The sequence below is a fragment of the Rhinopithecus bieti genome, unplaced genomic scaffold (assembly GCF_001698545.2).
Source record: "Rhinopithecus bieti isolate Rb0 unplaced genomic scaffold, ASM169854v2 scaffold_51732, whole genome shotgun sequence".
NCBI lineage: Eukaryota > Metazoa > Chordata > Mammalia > Primates > Cercopithecidae > Rhinopithecus > Rhinopithecus bieti.
Genome location: NW_016821090.1, coordinates 1,403,572 through 1,423,608, shown reverse-complemented (window position 1 = coordinate 1,423,608; position 20,037 = coordinate 1,403,572). Strand labels below are relative to the sequence as shown.

The window sequence follows — 20,037 nt, the reverse complement described above, 5'->3', positions numbered from 1 at the left end:
GGCCAAGAGGCTTTTTAATAATCTCCGTCAATCTCTCTCTACTTTTATCCCTCCACAATGAAGCAGGGACTGCACAAGCCACCTATGACTTCTATTAATACAGGAGAATTCAAGTCAAGTGACTGCAGGCCATGGCCCAAGAGCCTTTCCTCTCACTAATCTGATTAGACACTCAATCTTCTGTTGCTATGTGATTCAGGCCAACACTTAGATAAATGGCATGTCTGGGCTCTTGAGAGATGCACCGGGGTTTTCCCTGTATGAAGGCACTTTGAGCTTAACATGCTGTGAACAGAAAGTGTCTGGAGGGGATGACAGGAATGGGAGAGGAAGATGCCACTGCAGAGCCTTCTGGCAATGAACTCTGACACTGACATCCCTGGGCAAATCACTGCCATTTGTTTGAAAAATAGCCTCAAGTGGATGTCATGCTGACAGTAATAGGATTTAAAATTAGTCTTAACGTGCCTTTATCAAAGGAGGCTTAATTGCAGGGTCTAATCAGTACACAAAATACTCTAACGACGGTTTTGCTGACGAAGTAATTCTAAACAAACCAGAGGATTTAGAAATGGGTAAAATCTTTGTGGAATTACTCAGTTTTGGTGTCACTAAAGTTGGCCTCCATTCAAGCCCATCTCCTCATGCTCTAGGTCTTCTGATTTATAATTTATACATTTAGAATTTCTAAGATTTCCTTGCCTGAGATCCAGGAATACTATCTTATCTTAGTGTATCTTGTCTGGCCAGATACACTATTGCAGAGGAAGGAGCTCTGCTGTTTACCTGCTATGTGATCTTGGGCAAGTTACTTACCTTCTCTGAGACTCAGTTTTTTCACCTGTTAAATGAAGGAAATAATGCCTGCTTTGGAACGTTGTTGAGAGGATTTAAATAAATGAGCTATGTGGATCCATTTTTATGTTGTTTCTCTCTCCAATCCCAGAAAGCTGTGATGCTCTCAGCTCTAGTGACCCTAGGGATGCTGTTACTAAATATTTTCCTGTGGTTTGCAAGTAGGATTACTGCATATGTAGCTCAGTGGTTCTCAACTTGGGGTGATTTTCCCCCAAGGGACATTTGGCAATGTCTAGAGCCATTTTTGGTTGTCACAACTAGGAGGAGAGGGGCAGGTTCTACTGGTATCTAGTGGGGAGGGGCCAGGGATGCTGCTAAACATCTCACAACATGCAGGACAGCCCCACAACAGACTTATCTGGCCCTAAATGTCAATAATGCCCGACCCTAGAGGATGACATATATTAGCATTCATGGGTTCCCCAAAGGAGTATGCCTTGTATATCTCCCTTTTGTTTGAAGAGCTTTTAAAGAGGGCTGAGCGAAAGTACTCCAATGGAATTGCAGTGAGTTCCAATTACTCAGCATAAGGGAAGCAGATCTAAATCCAGCCTGACTTGGCCGGTATTTCTATGTTCTTTGTTCTTCAAGTGGAGGTCTGTGAACGGCCTGCTAGCATCCTGCATCTTCTCATTTGCGCCTGACTCGAAGTATTTCCTGCAGCTTTCCTCCATGTGATATATAGGATTTACTTAATTTTGCTGTCCTTCTCACCCATGAATGCTGAATATTGAGAAACATACAGAGATATCTTGTGTGTGAAGTCAAGAGCAGCTAGACCTGCCAGGAGGCTTTTCCAGAGGTCAGGAGGAATCGTCACAGGAAACAAGATACTAAGCTTCAGAAGAAGATGAATGGGATCACTGGAGGAGACCCCAAGGAGACCTGGCTACTTCGAGGGCAGGTGTATGACAACTTCATTCTCCCCAGCTGATTCCATTCAACTGGTGATACAAGCACATATAAATATACAGAATATTCTCGGTTTCATTTGCCTGGAAGGAAAATATATTAAATACTAATGATAGTTATTTTCTTGATAGATATAACTTTTTCCCCTGGGTAGCTGTTTTTGAACTTTCTAAATTTTCTCTGAGTATTTTACATATTAAAAAAATGGATATTTTTTAAAGAATTGAAGAGTCGTTCCTTATATGTCTGCCTGAACTTTATATTCTGAGGATTTCTTCTCCTCTGTAAATCACAGGTTAGATGTTGGCAAGCTGCTGCTAAGAGATAAATTGCTCTCCCACCTCCCCAGCTGAGAGTCATGTCTGGGTAACAGCTGCTTCGATAATGACTTTATTTGGTGATGGATGTATTCTTGCTTTACAGATGCTGAGATGACTTGAGCCAAACGAAATTGCATGTATGACTGTTCATTTCTCCTCACTCTACTCGCAGTAGGTGCCAGAGACAGAGGGCTTCAAGCCAGGGCAGGAGGATGTGACATTGCTTTCCTCTTCATAGAGGCGATGTCACCCTTGAGCACCTGCTCCTAGAGAGCTGCATGCAGCTGGCAACTGCACCAGCACAGCAATGTTGCCCACAGCAGGCTCCGCTGAGGCCAAACCCCACCCCACCCAGGCTCCCACTCTCCCTTCTGCTTTGCATTTTTTGATGATGGCATATCACTCTTTTCCAAATGAAAACAGAAAAATGCAAAATCCAGTCTTGAGAAGGAATGTTTTCACTTTTCAAAGAGCTACCGGTCTGTAATGTGAGAAAGCTGGAAAGCTGTTTATTGGAAGAACTGTGGATGTCACAAAGGAGTAACCCTATGGTGCTGAAAGGCATATGTTTCGGAATAACGACTTCTAGCATATATTTTGGAATGTAACCCTCTCAAAGAACTACCTTGCAGCTTTCAAGGACCACCGTGATCTCAAGGAGAAGTTAACTAAGAGCAAATATAGAAGAGAGAAGGACCAGGTAGAGGAAAGTTGGCAGAACCCAGGATAAATCCAAGTTTGGGGGTTATACTGAGAACAGAGAGGAAGTTCTCTTACAACTTATGACCAGAGCATCCACTAGCAAAATGTAGTGGCCTGTTTCCTCCATCCAAAAGAGAAATGGAAAGCCCCAAACTTAGGATCAAAAAAGTGAATAACACAATTATCAACGTGTGAAAGTCTAACACAAACTGTCCTTTTGAGGACAGCAGAGCCCTTGGAATCAGAAAAAGCCTAACAGCCCCTGACTTAATCCCTTTCTTACTGTGTGACCTTGGGGAGTGACCTAAATGCTCTGAGCTTTTGACTTTTTATAGGTAAAGTAGGTAGTAATACCAACCTCCTGGGAGTATTCAGAGAGAGAAATGATAAAATGCAAGGAGAGTATTTAGCACAATGCCTTGCACCAGGTTGTCAGTCAACAGTAGCTAACTCGTATCAGTGGCAGCCAAAACCACACGAGCACCACATGCCTGATGTCCAATAAAGGCACGTCGCAGGGATTTTGCCATTATTTCTGGTGCCATATAGAATACCCCTTAGCTCCTGACCCTGGTGCCATTTTTTGCTGCTTCTGCCTGACTCCTGCATGTTGACTCAGTTTCCATTTTTAGCTCTACTCCTGCAGATTGAACCACAGATATTGATTTTCTAGGTAATATCTATCTGGAATTGGGCCTATTTGCATAACACCTAGCACCACCATATAGGAAGGTGGGGGTGAGATTTGGATAGTGGGATTTGGAAAATGAGACACTGTTAATTCATGAGAAAGAAGTATGAGGATTTTAGTTAATTGTAAAATCCACATGGTCAACAACACATTTGGGAGGAGGGATGAGTGTAATCTGATTCCAAACCTCAAAGGGGGGCCTCCAAGTGGGCATGAGCTTGATTTTGGGCACTAGAAAGGTCTAGCAATAAGTATTTACTAGGCACTAATTATCGAGTATTCACTATATACTAGACACTATTCGTTGAAATGTATAAACACGATTTAATATAATCCTTCAACCATTGTTAGAAAAGATTGTACAAAATTTTGCCAACCAGGAAATAACTTACCTGAAGTCAAAACAGCAAGCAAGTGTTGAATATGGAATTGACACAGGCCTTCAAAGCCAATATATATATTTTAACAACTGAAGAACTCTAACATTGGCCCCCCAAATTAGGCCTTTCCTCGACAATTAGTAATTATCACACGCACACACACGCACACACACACACACATTTTGTTTCTTCCGTCCTCTCAAACACTCAGAAGAGTTAGCTAGAAAAGCACTCATAGATGATTAATTTTTAGTGTCTCATTTTTTATGCCTCTCATCTTAAAAACTAGGTTTGGTATCAACAGATCTTGCTCAATCTCTTAGAGTTTTAGGGCAACATTGTTACCTGATTCCAAAAACAAAATGAAATGGCATCATAAAATTAAAATGGTTGTGTTCTTCAGCTTTAAATGTGCAAAACTACTCTGCAAGTTAAGTAAAGCCTTTTGTTTGCTGGACTGTCAAAACACATTTAGAAAACTAATGGGTTTCAAGTGATCTATTTTAACTGGAACATCATTGAACTAAAATTTATCTACTGAAGCTAAGCTGCAAACCATGTCACATAGGAAGGGTTGAAAAGAAATAGAAAAACAAAACTAAAAGGGACATAATAGTTGTTTTCAAATATTGAAATGCTGTTGTGAAGAAGTCAAAATGAATGTATCCACATGGCCTTAAGGAGTGCATAGACGGAAGTCACTAAATGTAATGCACGTTCTTATATTCTTGCATATATTCAGATTATTCTGTGTTCAAAGGGGGACATTTTGGCGGTTAGTTGGGTTTTTGGCTCTATAGTTTTCCAGCAGAGGCTGGCTTGAGGATGGACTTCTTATACTTGGACAGTGGGTCAGATTAGTGACTCCTAAGAGTCTATGATTTTACCCATTAAATTGCATCATCCAAATAGGCAGGTATACTCATTGCTGTTGGAAACTTTTGCAAAAATCTGAGACAGACAGAGTAGGAGTGAGGGTAGGGGTACCACTGCCCATGAGACTACAGGAAGGCCTGGTGAGAGGAGTGAGATGAGAGAAGAAATGGGAGAGCTGAGTTCAGAGGTCAAGGGAAGCAAATTGAGTGTCAACAACAGGTGGTAGATAAATAGAAGCATGGTGCATTGGTAGAGGTTGGAATGAAGCAGGAAGTTAGAGTGCAGTGGGCAAGAAGGCAATGTAGGGGATCGAGTGGATCAAGTTAGTCCAGGTCCTTAATCTGCTGACACTGAATTTAAAAGTTCAAAATAAACTTTTTTTATTTCAAATGCAAGACATGCTCTCATTACAAAAATCTGAAATATAGACTTCCATTACACAAACAAGAAAATATAAATTTCCAGAGTTCTAGTCAATCAGAGAAAACTACTAAAAACACATTATTAGGGACGAGCATGATGGCTCATGCCTGTAATCCCGGTACTTTGAGAGGCCGAGACAGGAGGATCACCTGAGGTTAGGAGTTTGAGACCAGCCTGGCCAACATGGTGAAACCCTGTCTCTACTGAAAATACAAAAAATAACTGCGTGTGGTGGTGGGTGCCTGTAATCCCAGCTACTCGGGAGGCTGAGGCAGGAGAATCACTTGAACCCTGGAGGCAGAGGTTGTGGTGGGCTGAGATCGCCCCACTGCACTCCAGCCAGGGTGACAGAGTGAGACTCTGTTTCAAAACAAAAACAAACAAAAAAAACCACGTTTGTGTATATCCTTCTGAATGCTTTTCTAGGCATATATACAACACACACACTGACATTCTAAAATAAAATCCGTATGCATTTTCATACAGTTTTATGAGCTATTTTTTTCAGTTAACATCTTATTAACATCTTTCCTTTCAATGGACCACTTCACATGATTGTGAATGTTGGTCACGTATGTCACAGTATAAATGGATGTCTCATAGTTTATTTTAGTCTGAGGTTTTACAATTTTATTTTAAACACTGGAATCCTTTCATGAAACAAAATCATACATGGGGTGTAGCAAATAAACAGATGAACAAAACAAACAGAGCAGCTCCATTTGATGAGTAAAATTGCAAAGTCAAGAGTCAGCCATATTTTGAAAACTTTGGCTATATATTACCAACTTTTTTCCAGAGAGATTGTGAGAGCCTGTTTTATTACCCTTTCACCATCCTGAATATTTAAAAAATGTTCTCAGACAAATTTTGTCTTGTGATGTTAATGTGCCTTTTAATATTATTTGTGACCTTAAAAATTTTCTTTGTTTATTGATTTCTTTGCTTATTCATAGATAATTTATTTACTATTTTAAATCCACATTTATTTTGGATGATACTGTGCTAAATTATTCTGTTTTTTGTTGATTTTTTAATACCACTTATACATTAAGAGAAATCATCTTTAATCATACAAAAATTTGCCAAGTTGATAGGCCAAAAACATGTATCATTTTAATGTGTATTTCTTCAAGTTTTTTTGATGGTATTTTTTTCAATTACTTGCCTGGTCAGTTATATTGATATTTTGTTAATTGCCTGTTTATTTCCTTTTCACATTTTTCATCGAATCATTCATTTTTTTCTTATTTATTATTGAATTAATTTAATTTAATTTTCTTTATCTTTTTCAAACTCTTCTGTTGATAGAGAAGTCATACATTTTGTTTCTAATATTTTCAATACTTATTCCCCAATTTTAACATGTAGAGTTGATTTAAAGTCTAAAGATTATCAGTATCTCTAAGCTTCTGAAAACTGAAAGGAGGTTAAAGTAGTTTAGGTTACGTTATAGACTTTCATTGTATGTTACATTCTTCTGTATTTTAATCCCACATAGTTTTAAGACACCTTAAATTAGTTATTATTAGTTAAAATGTGTGTTAAAACTTAATACACCTTAAATTAGTTATTATCATTGGGCCTTTTACACAGCTATTTCTGGTTTAGATTTGCTTTCAAAATTATCCTTCTTTCTCTTACTCTTAGAGATCATCTGTGAGTGACAAATTCCCTTTAACCTTATTGGAAATGTCTTTATTTTGTTGCCATTCTTGAGTGACAGTTTAACTGGGAATACAATTCTACTTAAAATTATCTTCTCTCAATGCTATGAAAACATATCATCAGCCCTCCATTCCAGAGCCTCTCTACGGGTGCTGCAGCGTATACCTCTCTCCTCATTGCAATGCACTGCTGACTGGGCACTGGTATGCAGAAGAATTGATGGTCTTGTTGTCAGGGTGTCAGGGCAGGGCTTGGGCTGTGGCCCTTCCTGGTGAGCAGCCTTATCTGCTTACCCTCGTGTGTTGTGCAGGCATCATAACTTTCAATGTACGCTGTGACATAAAAATACTCAGGCAAACATAGAGCCAAATCATGAGTGAACTCCCATTCACAATTGCTACAAAGAGAATAAAATACCTGGGAATACAACTTACAAGGGATGTGAAGGACCTCTTCAAGGAGCACTACAAACCACTGCTCAAGGAAATACAAGCGGAAACAAATGGGAAAACATTCCATGCTCATGGATAGGAAGAATCAGTATCATGAAAATGGCCATACTGCCCAAACTAATTTATAGATTCAATGCTATCCCCATCAAGCTACCATTGACTTTCTTCACAGAATTAGAAAAAACTACTTTAAATTTCATATGAAACCAAAAAAGAGCCCGTATAGCCAAGACAATCCTAAGCAAAAAGAACAATGCTGGAGGCATCACACCACCTGACTTCAAACTATGCTACAAGGCTACAGTAACCAAAAGAGCACGGTACTGGTACCAAAACAGATATATAGACCAATGGAACAATAGAACAGAGGCCTCGGAAATAATGCCACACATCTACAACCATCTGATCTTTGACAAACATGACAAAAACAAGCAATGGAGAAAATAAATAATGTTTAATAAATAAATAATTTTGGGAAAACTGGCTAGCCATATGCAGAAAACTGAAACTGGACCCCTTGCTTACACCTTATACAAAAATTAACTCAAGATGGATTAAATACTTAAGTGTAAGACCTAAAACCATAAAAACCCTGGAAGAAAACCTAGGTAATACCATTCAGTACATAGGCATGGGCAAAGACTTCATGACTAAAACACCAAAAGCAATTGCAACAAAAGCCAAAATTGACAAATGGGATCTAATTAAACTAAAGAGCTTCTGCACAGCAAAAGAAACTATCATCAGAGTGAACAAGCAACTTACATAATGGGAGAAAATTTTTGCAGTCTATCCATTAGACAAAGGGCTAATATCCAGAATCTACAAAGAACTTAAACAAATTTACAAGAAGAAACAAACAACTCCATCAAAAAGTGGGAGAAGGATATGAATGGACACTTCTCAAAAGAAGACATTTATGTGGCCAACAAACATGAAAAAAAGCTCATCATCACTGGTCATTAGAGAAATGCAAATCAAAACCACCATGCCAAATACCATCTCATGCCAGTGAGAATGGCGATCATTAAAAAGTCAGGAAACAACAGATGCTGGAGAGCATGTGGAGAAAGGGGAACGCTTTTACACAGTTGGTGGGAGTGTAAATTAGTTCAACCATTGTGGAAGACAGTGTAGCAATTCCTCAAGGATCTAGAACCAGAAAAAGCATTTGACCTAGCAATCCCATTACTGGGTATATACCCAAAGGATTATAAATCATTCTACTATAAAGACAGATGCACACATATGTTTATTGCAGCACTGTTCACAATAGCAAAGACTTGGAACCAACCAAAGTGTGCATAAATGATAGACTGGATAAAGAAAATGTGGCACATATACACCATGGAATACTATGCAGCCATAAGAAAGAATGTGTTTGTGTCCTTTGCAGGGACGTGGTTGAAGCTGGAAAGCATAATTCTCAGCAAACTAACACAGGAACAGAAAATCAAACACCACGTTCTTAATAATAAGTGGGAGTTGAACTATGAGAACACATGGACACAGGGAGGGGAACGTTACACACCAGGGCCTGTCAGGGGGGTGGGGAGCTAGGGGAGGCATAGCATTAGGAGAAATACCTAATGTATATGATGAGTTGATGGGTGCAGCAAACCACCATGGCACGTGTATACCTACGTCACAAACCTGCACATTCTGTACATGTATCCCAGAACTTAAAGTATATTAAAAAAAAAAATTACTCAGAGCCCTCTTCCATTGTTGCTACTGAAGGAGCAATACCTGGTAGTCTAACACTTCCTGTGAAGGTGATTGTCTTTCTCTCTAGGTATTTCACATTTTCTCTGTCTTTGGTGTTATTCAGTGTCATTGTGATTTTTATTAATGCATATTTATTTATCTTGCTTGGGAGTTTTTATATTTCCAAATCTAAGGATTTGTTTTACTGGCAAATCTTCAGCCGCTATTCCTTGAAATGCTGCATTTCCACCAATTGCTCTTCTTTCCTTTTGGAACTTCTGTTAGAGTTCTCACCTTCAAGCTGCCTAACAGTCAATTTTTTTCTCAATTCTTTGCACTGCCTTTTGGGTAATTTTCTCAGCTCTGTTTTTCAGCTCATTAATTCTCTCTTCAGTTGTGTCTAACCTGTATTTAACATAACACTGAGTTCATTTTTTCCAATGACTATATTTTTCATGTTTTATTGCTTTTGTCATCTCTTTATTGTTCTGGGGATTTCAATTCTATTTAAAATATGTTTAACTTAGGCCAGACATGGTGGCTCACACCTGTAATCCCAGCACTTTGGGAGGCCTAGGTGGGCATTTTATTTGATTTTCTTTTTCTTTTCTTTTTTTTTTTTTTGAGAAGGAGTCTCGCTCTGTCACCCAGGCTGGAGTGCAGTGGCCAGATCTCAGCTCACTGCAAGCTCCGCCTCCCGGGTTTACGCCATTCTCCTGCCTCAGCCTCCTGAGTAGCTGGGACTCCAGGCGCCCGCCACCTCGACCGGCTAGTTTTTTGTATTTTTTTAGTAGAAACGGGGTTTCNTCATGTTTTATTGCTTTTGTCATCTCTTTATTGTTCTGGGGATTTCAATTCTATTTAAAATATGTTTAACTTAGGCCAGACATGGTGGCTCACACCTGTAATCCCAGCACTTTGGGAGGCCTAGGTGGGCATTTTATTTGATTTTCTTTTTTCTTTTCTTTTTTTTTTTTTGAGAAGGGGTCTCGCTCTGTCACCCAGGCTGGAGTGGAGTGGCCAGATTTCAGCTCACTGCAAACTCCGCCTCCCGGGTTTACGCCATTCTCCTGCCTCAGCCTCCCGAGTAGCTGGGACTACAGGCGCCCGCCACCTCGCCCGGCTAGTTTTTTGTATTTTTTTAGTAGAAACGGGGTTTCACCGTGTTAGCCAGGATGGTCTCGATCTCCTGACCTCGTGATCCGCCCGCCTCGGCCTCCCAAAGTGCTGGGATTACAGGCTTGAGCCACTGCGCCCCGCCTTATTTGATTTTCATGTTTTTATTCTATTATGTCAAGTTTTGGGGTGTCTAATCTTACTCTTACTCATTATAGATTGTGAGTCTTTTTTCTCCCACAGTCTAGTCAGAGAAGATTTCATGTTAGTTTCCTATGCCAGTGGTTAGGGTTCCCCCACCATCTAACTTGCAAATGAGGGTGTAGCCCTCTTAAGATCTTGGCTTTTGTGGGAAGACATCAGTTCTCTTCCTCATTAATATGCAAATGAGGCCTGTTCTCTAAATCCCCACCTGGACACTAGAACTTACACCTCTCTCAAGACAACTACCACCTTGGGGAGGCCACAGCCTCAGCCACAAGTTTAGTGCTTTGGATTTCAGTTCTTTCCTTATCACTGACACCTGTGGATTTCCCTTTTTGTAATAGAAGATCAGAGAAATCATCTAAAATGATCTTTATTGTTTTAAAATTTTAGTCACATTTGAAATAATTGTTTTTGGGGGAGGATGTTTTGGATGTTGCTATGAACCTTTATACTTACATTCTGTCTCATGGTGTAAAGATTTTCTTTGTGGCCATCTATATGAGGAACATTTTCCAAAGATATATTATGTATATTTTTTGTAGACTATGTATATCCAAACATCTTTATTTTTTATTTCTTTTCTCTTTTTCTCTTTTTTTTTTTTTGGTCACAGGGTTTCACTCTGTTGCCCAGGCTGGAGTGCAGTCACTCAATCATGGTTCACTGCAGGCTTGAACTCCTGGGGTCAAGCAATCCTCCCGCCTCAGCTAAGTAGCTAAGACTACAGGCATGCACCACCATGTCTGGCTTTTTAAGTTTTTTGTAGAGAAGGGATCCAAACATCTTTCAAATTCAGTTAATCATATACATGCCATTATTTGAAGTCTCGACCTAAGGAATGGTGCTCATCACTTCTCTTCTATATATAATAGTATTGGTTTATAGATTTCAAGGTGATTTTATTTAGCATGTAGATAATCTGGATGAATAAAATATTCTATTTTATTTAGCACACAGAGACATGACAAAAAATATCAATGTAAAAGAGTACAGAGGGTCTGCAACTTACAATGGTTCACCTAGATTTTTCGACTTTGTGATAGTGTGAAACTGTTGCAATTTGGATGTACTTCAAATTTTGAATTTTGATCTTCTCCTGGGCTTGCAATATGCAGTATATGAGATACTCAACACTTTCTTAAAAAATAGGCTTTGTGTTATCTGATTTTGCCCAGTAGGCTAATGTGTTTTCAGCACATTTAAGGTAGGCTAGGCTAAGCTCAGATGTTCAGTAGGTAGGTATATTAAATGCATTTTTGACTTAAGATATTTTCAACTTACAAAAGGTTTATTGGGATGTAACTCTGTTGCGAGTTGAAGACCATCTGTATTATAAAATAACTTTCTTTTTCGTATCTTTGTATTTTCAATTTTTCTTTGCCTGATGTTTATTTGCTCTTTCCCCGCCACCTCCTCTCCCAACTCATTGCACTGGGACTTTGCATTTGCTGGTATTTCTTGGTCAACTCTATATTTGCAATTATTGTGTGTCATTTTGTCTTAGGCACATATCTTATAACCAGCATTTGTCCAGATTTTGCTTTTTCAGCCAGTCCGAGAAAGATTTGGTCTTATTTCTATTTTTGTATTTATATATCCAACTTTGAAAATATAGGCCGGGCGCGGTGGCTCAAGCCTGTAATCCCAGCACTTTGGGAGGCCGAGACGGGCGGATCACGAGGTCAGGAGATCGAGACCATCCTGGCTAACACGGTGAAACCCCGTCTCTACTAAAAAATACAAAAAACTAGCCGGGCGAGGTGGCGGGCGCCTGTAGTCCCAGCTATTCGGGAGGCTGAGGCAGGAGAATGGCGTAAACCCGGGAGGCGGAGCTTGCAGTGAGCTGAGATCCGGCCACTGCACTCCAGCCTGGGCGGCAGAGCGAGACTCCGTCTCAAAAAAAAAAAAAAGAAAAGAAAATACAGTTACCCCTTGATCAACGCAGGTTTGAACTGTGCAAGTCCATTTTTACGTGGATTTCCTTCCGCCTCGATCACTCCTGAGACAGCAAGACCAATCCCTCCTCTTCAGCCTACTCAAAGTGAAGACGATGAGGATGTAGACCTTATTAATGATCCACTTCAACTTAATATTAACAAATAGCAAATACATTTTATCTTATGATTTTAATAGCATTTTCTTCTCTAGTTTTAAGAATACAGTATATGATACATATAATATACAAAATATGTATTGATTGTTTATATTACTGGTAAATCTTCTGATCAAAGGTAGGCTATTAGTAGCTACGGTTTTGGGAAGTCAAAAGTTATGCTTGGATTATTTAACTGTGCTGGCGGTTGATACCCCAACCCCCATGTTGTTCAAGGGCTAACTGTATAGCCTTTTATTTTGCTATCTTTTGCAATAATGATCAAGTTTCATCTCTTCTACAGCACCCTATATATAATCTCTGTTGGATTCCATTTGCTTCCAGTAATTTGATTGATTGAATGATTGATACATCCAGCCTTCTTTGAAAGTGAAGCATTTTTGAAACATATTCAGCCTCCAGTCCCACCCTTCCCTGACTCCTCTTTTGTGCTGCTGCCTGTGTGACAGTCGTGATCTTAAAATGCAAATCTGGTCATGCCGTTTACCCAGGTAAAATATGCCAGTGGTTCTTGATCACATAAAGAATGTATTTCCAACTTCTTGGCAAGACAGTCAAGATTCTTTACATTTTTTTCCCATCTCATCTTCTATTCTCTCTCCTATATTCCTCTCTGTTCTCCAGCCCTGAAAGTTTCCTCTTTCTAATGCCTCAAGTGGTTAGGGTATTTTTTTAATATGCGTTTATAGCATACACTCTTACCTCCCCACTGGAATTTATTTTAAATTGTGGTTTTATTGCATTACCTCCAATCCTTCATTCAAGAAGTATATCAAAATTCTTAAATTTTCCACCCTTCCTTTCTCTTTCTCATTTTTCTTTACCATAAAATGGACTGAACTCGTTGAAAAACAGTCCTTCATATCTACAGGTTCTGCATCCTTAGATTTAACCAACTGAGACTGAAAATATTTGCGGAAACAAACAATAAAAAATATAATACAAACTCTAAATTTTGAAAATGATAGAGTATAAGCTATTTGTATCACATTGACATTGTATTAGCTATTATAAACAATCTAGAGATGATATAAAATATATAGGAGGGGATGTGCATAGGTTATATGCAAATATGATGCCATTTTATATAAGGGACTTGAGCATCCTGGGTTTCGGTATCCATAGGCTCCTGGAACCAATCCCCCATGGATCTTGAGGGATTGATCGCATATCATCTAGTTAAGCTATGCTAAAGATCCCTCCCTCAAACCACCGTGGATAACAGAGGAAAGGAAGGAAAGGGAAGGGACGGGGAGGGTAGGGGATTTCCTTTTTGAGCAGTGACAGTTTTCAGCCACCTCACGTATAATCCTCACAAGTAATAACATTTCCATTATAAATGAGTAACAGGCACACAGTAAATGACTTGCCTCAAATTATCTGTTTGGAGAAGTTCACCAAATGCACACTATCTCATTATTTCATCTCATTACTGTTCCTCCTCTCTTCCTGATTTTTGCTCACAGCCCTATCTCTTACCTATTCTAGGAGCTCAGGAGTCCCCTGCACTCTTCTGTCTCTCTCACCCCCATGCTAATGAGGTCTTCGCTTCTCTTTAATAACTTTACCCTTCTCCTCATTTCTATTGCTACTACCAAAGTCTAGGCTCAAATAATGCTGGTTTGGGATTATTTCAAAAATCCCCTTGCTAATATTTCTGCTTCCAGTTTTCTCCTACTTCAAGTTTGCCCCCACAAGGCTGTTTTGTATCTGCGATACTTCTGAATGGCAAATCTGACATCACACCTCTTAATGCACTCTTTTGCCCTCAAGTAAACGTCCTTGCCAACTCTGTCAGGATTTTCAGGATTTGTGCTTTTCTTCCTCTGCAGTGTTATCACCCTTTGCTCTCTCATAAGCATCCTGCACAGCAGCCATATTGAATGACCTACAGGTTCTTGAGTCGTTCCAGATCAGCCTGCCTCCATGCTTTGTTTACACTTTGCTCTACTTAGGTTTCTCTCTTACATGGTGAACATCCCTTTTTCAAGATCTTACTCAAGTTTCTACTCCTCTCTTGCTTTCCCTTATACCATTTTGGAAAGTGTTGGTCACAACCTCCTTTCTACTATTCTACCTTGAACCTATTTATATAATGCCATTTACCACACTGTGCTGCAATTTTTTGGTTTTATATTTGACTAAGTTTCTTGTCATTTCCCTGATTTGATAAATTTTGTTCTCATTTTTACAAATGTTAATTTTACAAATTTTGTTCTTGTTGAGTTCCTAGGGCCTATCTCTAAGCACACTTTTGATTATTGAATGGATATTTCATTCCCCTTAAAATGAAAAGTTTGTGTTAATTGTATTTTCATAACTAAAACAAAATGGATGAAAGGTATGCATGTCACTGGGGACACCCATTGCTTTGTTCACTGTAAAAGCAGGTGGACAAGACATGGTGTAGTTGATAACTGAAGGATAGCTTAGAATGGACTTGCAAATAGACTCAGGAAATATTCAACCTTGCACTTTTTCTTTTGCAGTTACTATTAGCTTTCCCTGCCCTTAAATGTTGTCACAGAGGTTTGAGAGGCCAATTCATTCTCCTTCCTCCTATGTGTTCTGAACAAGAATAAGATAGGAATTTAAACATCAGCAGATTCAAATTATCAGTTTTATTTTGAGCAAGGCGAATGGGAGAACGCAACTTGGACTTCATGACATCATTCTTCCTACTTTACTTCTGCCTTGGATTTGGCTGAATTGCCCAGGCTTAGGAAACTGCAGGCAACAGGAGATGAGTTGGAGGCGGTAGGCTTATCGCATGGGAAAAAAGCCTTGGGCAGCCTGGAGAGAGAAGGTGAGGTGGCCAAATACAGGCAACAATCCTTCCCCACATGGTCACAAAAATGAAGGGAAACAGATGGCATACTCTTCCGATCTCACAGGTCCAAAGGATGTTCTAGGGAGGAGCTGGAGAATGCTGCCTTTTATGGTCCTGAAAAGGTTTCTTTCTATTAAATGCACCAAAGCTGGAGTGCCAGAAGAGAGAGGGGCTGGATCTTCCCAGCCAAGGTCACAGGACAGATACATTTCTTAAACCCAGAGTCGCAAGACCTCAGAGATCCTGGTCCAGAAAATTCCCTTTTTCATGGATTGGATTTTGTAACCCATAAGTAAAAAATAATATGACTTTGTTTGCTTTCTTTGACCTAACAGTTACTGTTTTATCATGATGATGGGTAGATTAATAAATGCTCTTGACAGCAAGTACATGTTAATAACATCGAAACTTAATGATCAACAAATTAACAGCTCAACACTCAGGTGTGAGTGCTCTGATGGGAAGAAGGAACCCCTGTGAATGGCTTTGGATTCCAAAGGACTTTTTTTCCTGCAATGCATGCAGTGCTCTGGACCGTATCATCTCAACCCAGGTCAATCTGTAATTGCACATCCTGATGACGGTAAAGAGCAATGACCTGGATGCTTCCACAGCTTGTGCTGTGAGGCCAGAGTGGCTTGTGCTGCACCACGCTTAATACTGCACCTTGGACCCTTCTGACATCCCTCCCAGGGCTGGAAGTTTACAATCCTGATAATGCCTCCAGTGGAAATGACCTAAGAAACATCCTTTGCTGGGCTCTGACTCATAATTAATCCACAGTTAGATTTATTTAGTCCTGGCTTAATTTACTTCAGGTCTGTGGGTTTGCATTCTTTTCACTGCTAAATGTGCTTCCTCAAAGTTGTGATGTGTTTAATTTGACCCACTCTATAAATTATATCATGGTAAGAAAGAAAAAGAAGAGAAAGTCATGGTCAAGAGACAACAATGTAAAAGGGATAGATATTTTCATACAGTGGGTCTGATTTTCTCAGTGAGTAGAGATGGTCTTCTTAGAAGTAACATTCTCCACTGATGCTCTGAGCCTATGGTGACCTAGCAAAGGTGGAGGGTTTCCCACAGCAGTGTTTTTCAAACCAATGTACATACACATCACCCAATTCAGCGGGTCTGGGGCGGAGCTGAAGAGCTGGCATCTCCAACAAGCTCCTAGGTGATGCTGATGACTTAGTAGCAAGAACCTAAGTTACTAAATCAAAACACCAGCTCCCCAAATCATCACAATCCATTTTATTCCACAGCATGTTTAAGGGAATGTTATTTTCAGGAAGATGTTTGGGATTAAAATAATTAAAAAAAAACTGGAAATTCACACATTTATGTATCTCTTCTTTTCATTAAATATATATCTGTTTGGCAAAAAATGTTAGACTCTTTTGTACAAAAACAAAGCAAAAAAAAAAAAACAAAACAAAACAAAACACTAACCCAAAACTCTTGCAAATTGTAAATACCAGTAATAATTACAATGATGTAAACTTGGATGTCTGACAGTTTGACCATCCTGTGGAACTCATGTTGCAGCAGGACCTCCCAGGAGAAGGTAACACCAAACCCTTGGATAGCAACAGCCCGTCCTAGAGGCATTTAGGTTTAGTCTATTAGAGATGGAGCGAGACTACTGATTTCACCATTTGTGCTTTCAGCTAAAAGGCTGGGAGTGTGGGTGGAAATGAAGAAGGCAGTTCTGGCCTGGGGCAGGGAGAGGAAACCCCAGACTAGCTGGTGAGGAGGGAAGATTTGTCACGATCACAGTGCAGACGCAAAGTGGGCGTGGGACCTGTGGACTGTTTGGGAAACTGATGCTAGGGAGGATCATGAGGAGGCTGCGGCTGCTGCTCTTGGGACCAAAGAGGAACAGAGCAAGGCAAAAGCAGGGAGGGAGGTGGGAGGAGATTTGAGCGCAGATCTCAATTCAAGTGGAACTGGTGGTATGAGATGATTCTAGAGAGAGGGGAAAGGAGGATGTGGGGTTTGGTCTTCTTATCAAATAGCTGGGCCATTTCCTCCAGACAGGGGCCTTGGGGCACTCCCCTTGGTCTGGTGGGCAAGTTTTGGGGCAGTTTGGGGCTGCTGGCTTTCCTGCCATGGGGAAGGAAGGGCATGCCTGCAGGGGGCTAGGATGGAAGGGCCCTTTGGCCTTCTTACTAGCAGTGGGCTTTGCTCTTGTCCCACCGGTGGACTGCAGCCATGGGAAGTGACCTGAAGCAGTGGAGCCGAGGAACAGAATCAGGGTGGTGAGCAAAATGCCAGCTAGGGGCTGAAAGTTGCCGGGGTTAGAGGTGATGCTGAAGGGAGTGTGGACCCACAGCTTCCCTTTACCAAAGGAGGGTTCCAAGGCGTGGGCGTGTTTTCATTCCTCTCTCCTGTTAGCTAGGTGTTCCAGTTTTGGAAGGGGCGTGTTTGGGCCCGGCCACTTCAGTTACAGTCATAGACGAAGTCATAGTTGCTGGGCTCCTTGGGAATCGGCGGAGGCGCATCAGGGATCTGGATGTTTTCCAGGTCCAGTAGGCGGAGCTTGATTTCCATGCTGAGCAGGGTGTCCAGGTCATTCCGCGTCAGGTCGCTCATCATGTCCTTCCCGAGTAGCGCATTCAGTCCATCCGTCCAGATACAGTACTGGCAGGAAGGGAGGCAACAGTGATCATTACTCGTGGCAATTACAGAAGTATTAATAGTAAAAATAGCTAACAGTGAATACTCATCACTCAGTAGGCTCTGCGCTAAGTGCTCTGCCTACTTCGTCATTTCATATTCACAACATTTCAATATAAAGTCGATACTTCTGTTATCATCTCTGTTTTATAGGTGAAGGAACTGAGGTACGGAGAAGTTAAGTGACTCAGTATTACATAGACTGGGTGGGATTTGAACCCAGGCAATCTGAGTCCAGTGCCTGTGCTCTTCTCTGCAAAGAATGGCTCTCCGTAACAGCTGAGGATTGGAGTTCTCCATGACTTGCAATGTAACACCTATGTGGTTGTCTATGACTTTTAGGTATTGGTGGAATCTACCAAACAGTCCTGGCCTCAACATCAGGTGAAGCTGGCTTCTTTCTGACTCCAGTCATGGCTCCTAGTCTAGTAGCTCATCTCAGCCTGTCTTGTCTGACTCCTAGCATTCATAATGACAGCCCTGTGCCACCCTGGAGCCAATGGCCAACAGTTGTCCCACCTTGGTGTTTCTCAGCTAAAGGGCTAGGAAATAGCCTTCTGCTGCCCAGTGTCTGGTAGCCAAAATGGTTAAAATTATTGGGCAATCTTAATGGGAGGAGGGTTGGCTGCCTGTCTGGGGACCTCTTTAGCCTTTGTCTCCAGTTCCTGAGGTTTCTTTTCACCAGGTCTCTGGGGCCTGATCCCTGGGGACATTATCTGTTTTGGAAAGACCTTCAGAGTTCCCAACTAGGAGTTTGATTCTTCTCCTCTCATAGCCTTTTGTCTCTCTAGGAGACTATGATCTCTATGAGGGAGAAGGAGGAACTGTGCCTTGTCTGAGGACCTGCTTTTCTCTTGTTAGCTTCCCTCCCAGAGGCCGGAGTTCTGTACTGACCTGGACAGAGAACCACGACACCTGGTGAAAGAGGCACCCTTGTTGCATCTCAGAAAGCTGCTTGGCGTTCTGGATGCTGGGCTCCACTCACACACTGGAGTTAGGTTTCTAACAGTCCTGTATAGGATTCTATAACAGCAATTGTTCTCCTATTTTTTTCAAGTGATCTTCCTTCTACCATGCACTTCAGATTCCCAACTTTTCTACCTCACTAGGTCAAGTGGCAAGTCCAGACCCTCCTTAACCTACTTTGGCACTGTGGTTATCTGGACTGTATTCCATGGTAGCAGATCTCCACATAAAAGTACCCAAAGTATACAGAAAAACACTATATAAATCTCCAGTCACCATAATGTGATAGAAATCTTCCATGAATGCACATGGGTGGTCCTACTTTTTAAGCTGAGGAGGTGCACAATGGGTGTATTCTGAGATCTGTGTTTGAGGAGGGCAGCGTTGATTTGGAGGGCTTTCGTTCTACCGTGGTCAGGTGATCTCAGCCAAAGCATTTAACCCATCGAAACATCCATTTCGTGTTAAGGGGTTTCTGGAAGAATGCGTGTCCTCATGATCTGATTCTGAACATGCCTAACCATCCATTTCTGCAGTGTTTCTTTTTAGAAACAACAGGCACAGAAAATTTTATTTGAAAGTACATCGACCAATAAATAAAAACCCTGTAGTACTGATACTGAATTTGAGTTGGAACTATTAGTATCAATTCATTATGTAGTTTATCTTAAAAAAAAAAAAAACCCTCCTAGCTCTGTCCCCCAAAAGGGCTAAAAAATAAAATAATGACCAACCAAGAACCATTGCACCATGGTGTGCAATGACGATAAACACACCTCATGCTTAGATTCTGGTCACTAAATATCATTTCCCACTACAAGTAATAAAGGCTCCACAGAGAAAAGGCAGGAAACAAAGATAAACCTGGAGCACCCCATCATACCAGAATGCTAGAAAGTTGTCAAAGACATAAGGGGTCCTCCCAATATGACTCAGAGGCCAACCCAATGGTGTTCCTATTTATTCCAGACCAGATAACTTATAAACTAATAATGACAGTAACTGCAACATATTGAGACATAATTGTGTTTAAATGCATGATTTCCTACTCAACCCCTGCCCCCAAATGCCTCCTTGTTCTTCTTTGAAAGATACTATTTTGAAAACTGGTAAAGAGAATCAAGTATTTATCCTGCT

General features: G+C 40.6%; 1 protein-coding gene across 1 annotated transcript in view; it reads right to left on the bottom strand.

Moving 5' to 3' along the window:
- Positions 1–16,489: 16,489 nt before the first annotated feature.
- The window catches only part of ELMO1 (engulfment and cell motility 1), a 588,614-nt gene continuing 585,066 nt past the window's right edge, over positions 16,490–20,037 (bottom strand). The window contains 1 exon segment of the mRNA XM_017860159.1: positions 16,490–17,898. Within this exon segment, the coding sequence (XP_017715648.1) occupies positions 17,698–17,898 (201 nt within the window). The 3' untranslated portion in view covers positions 16,490–17,697.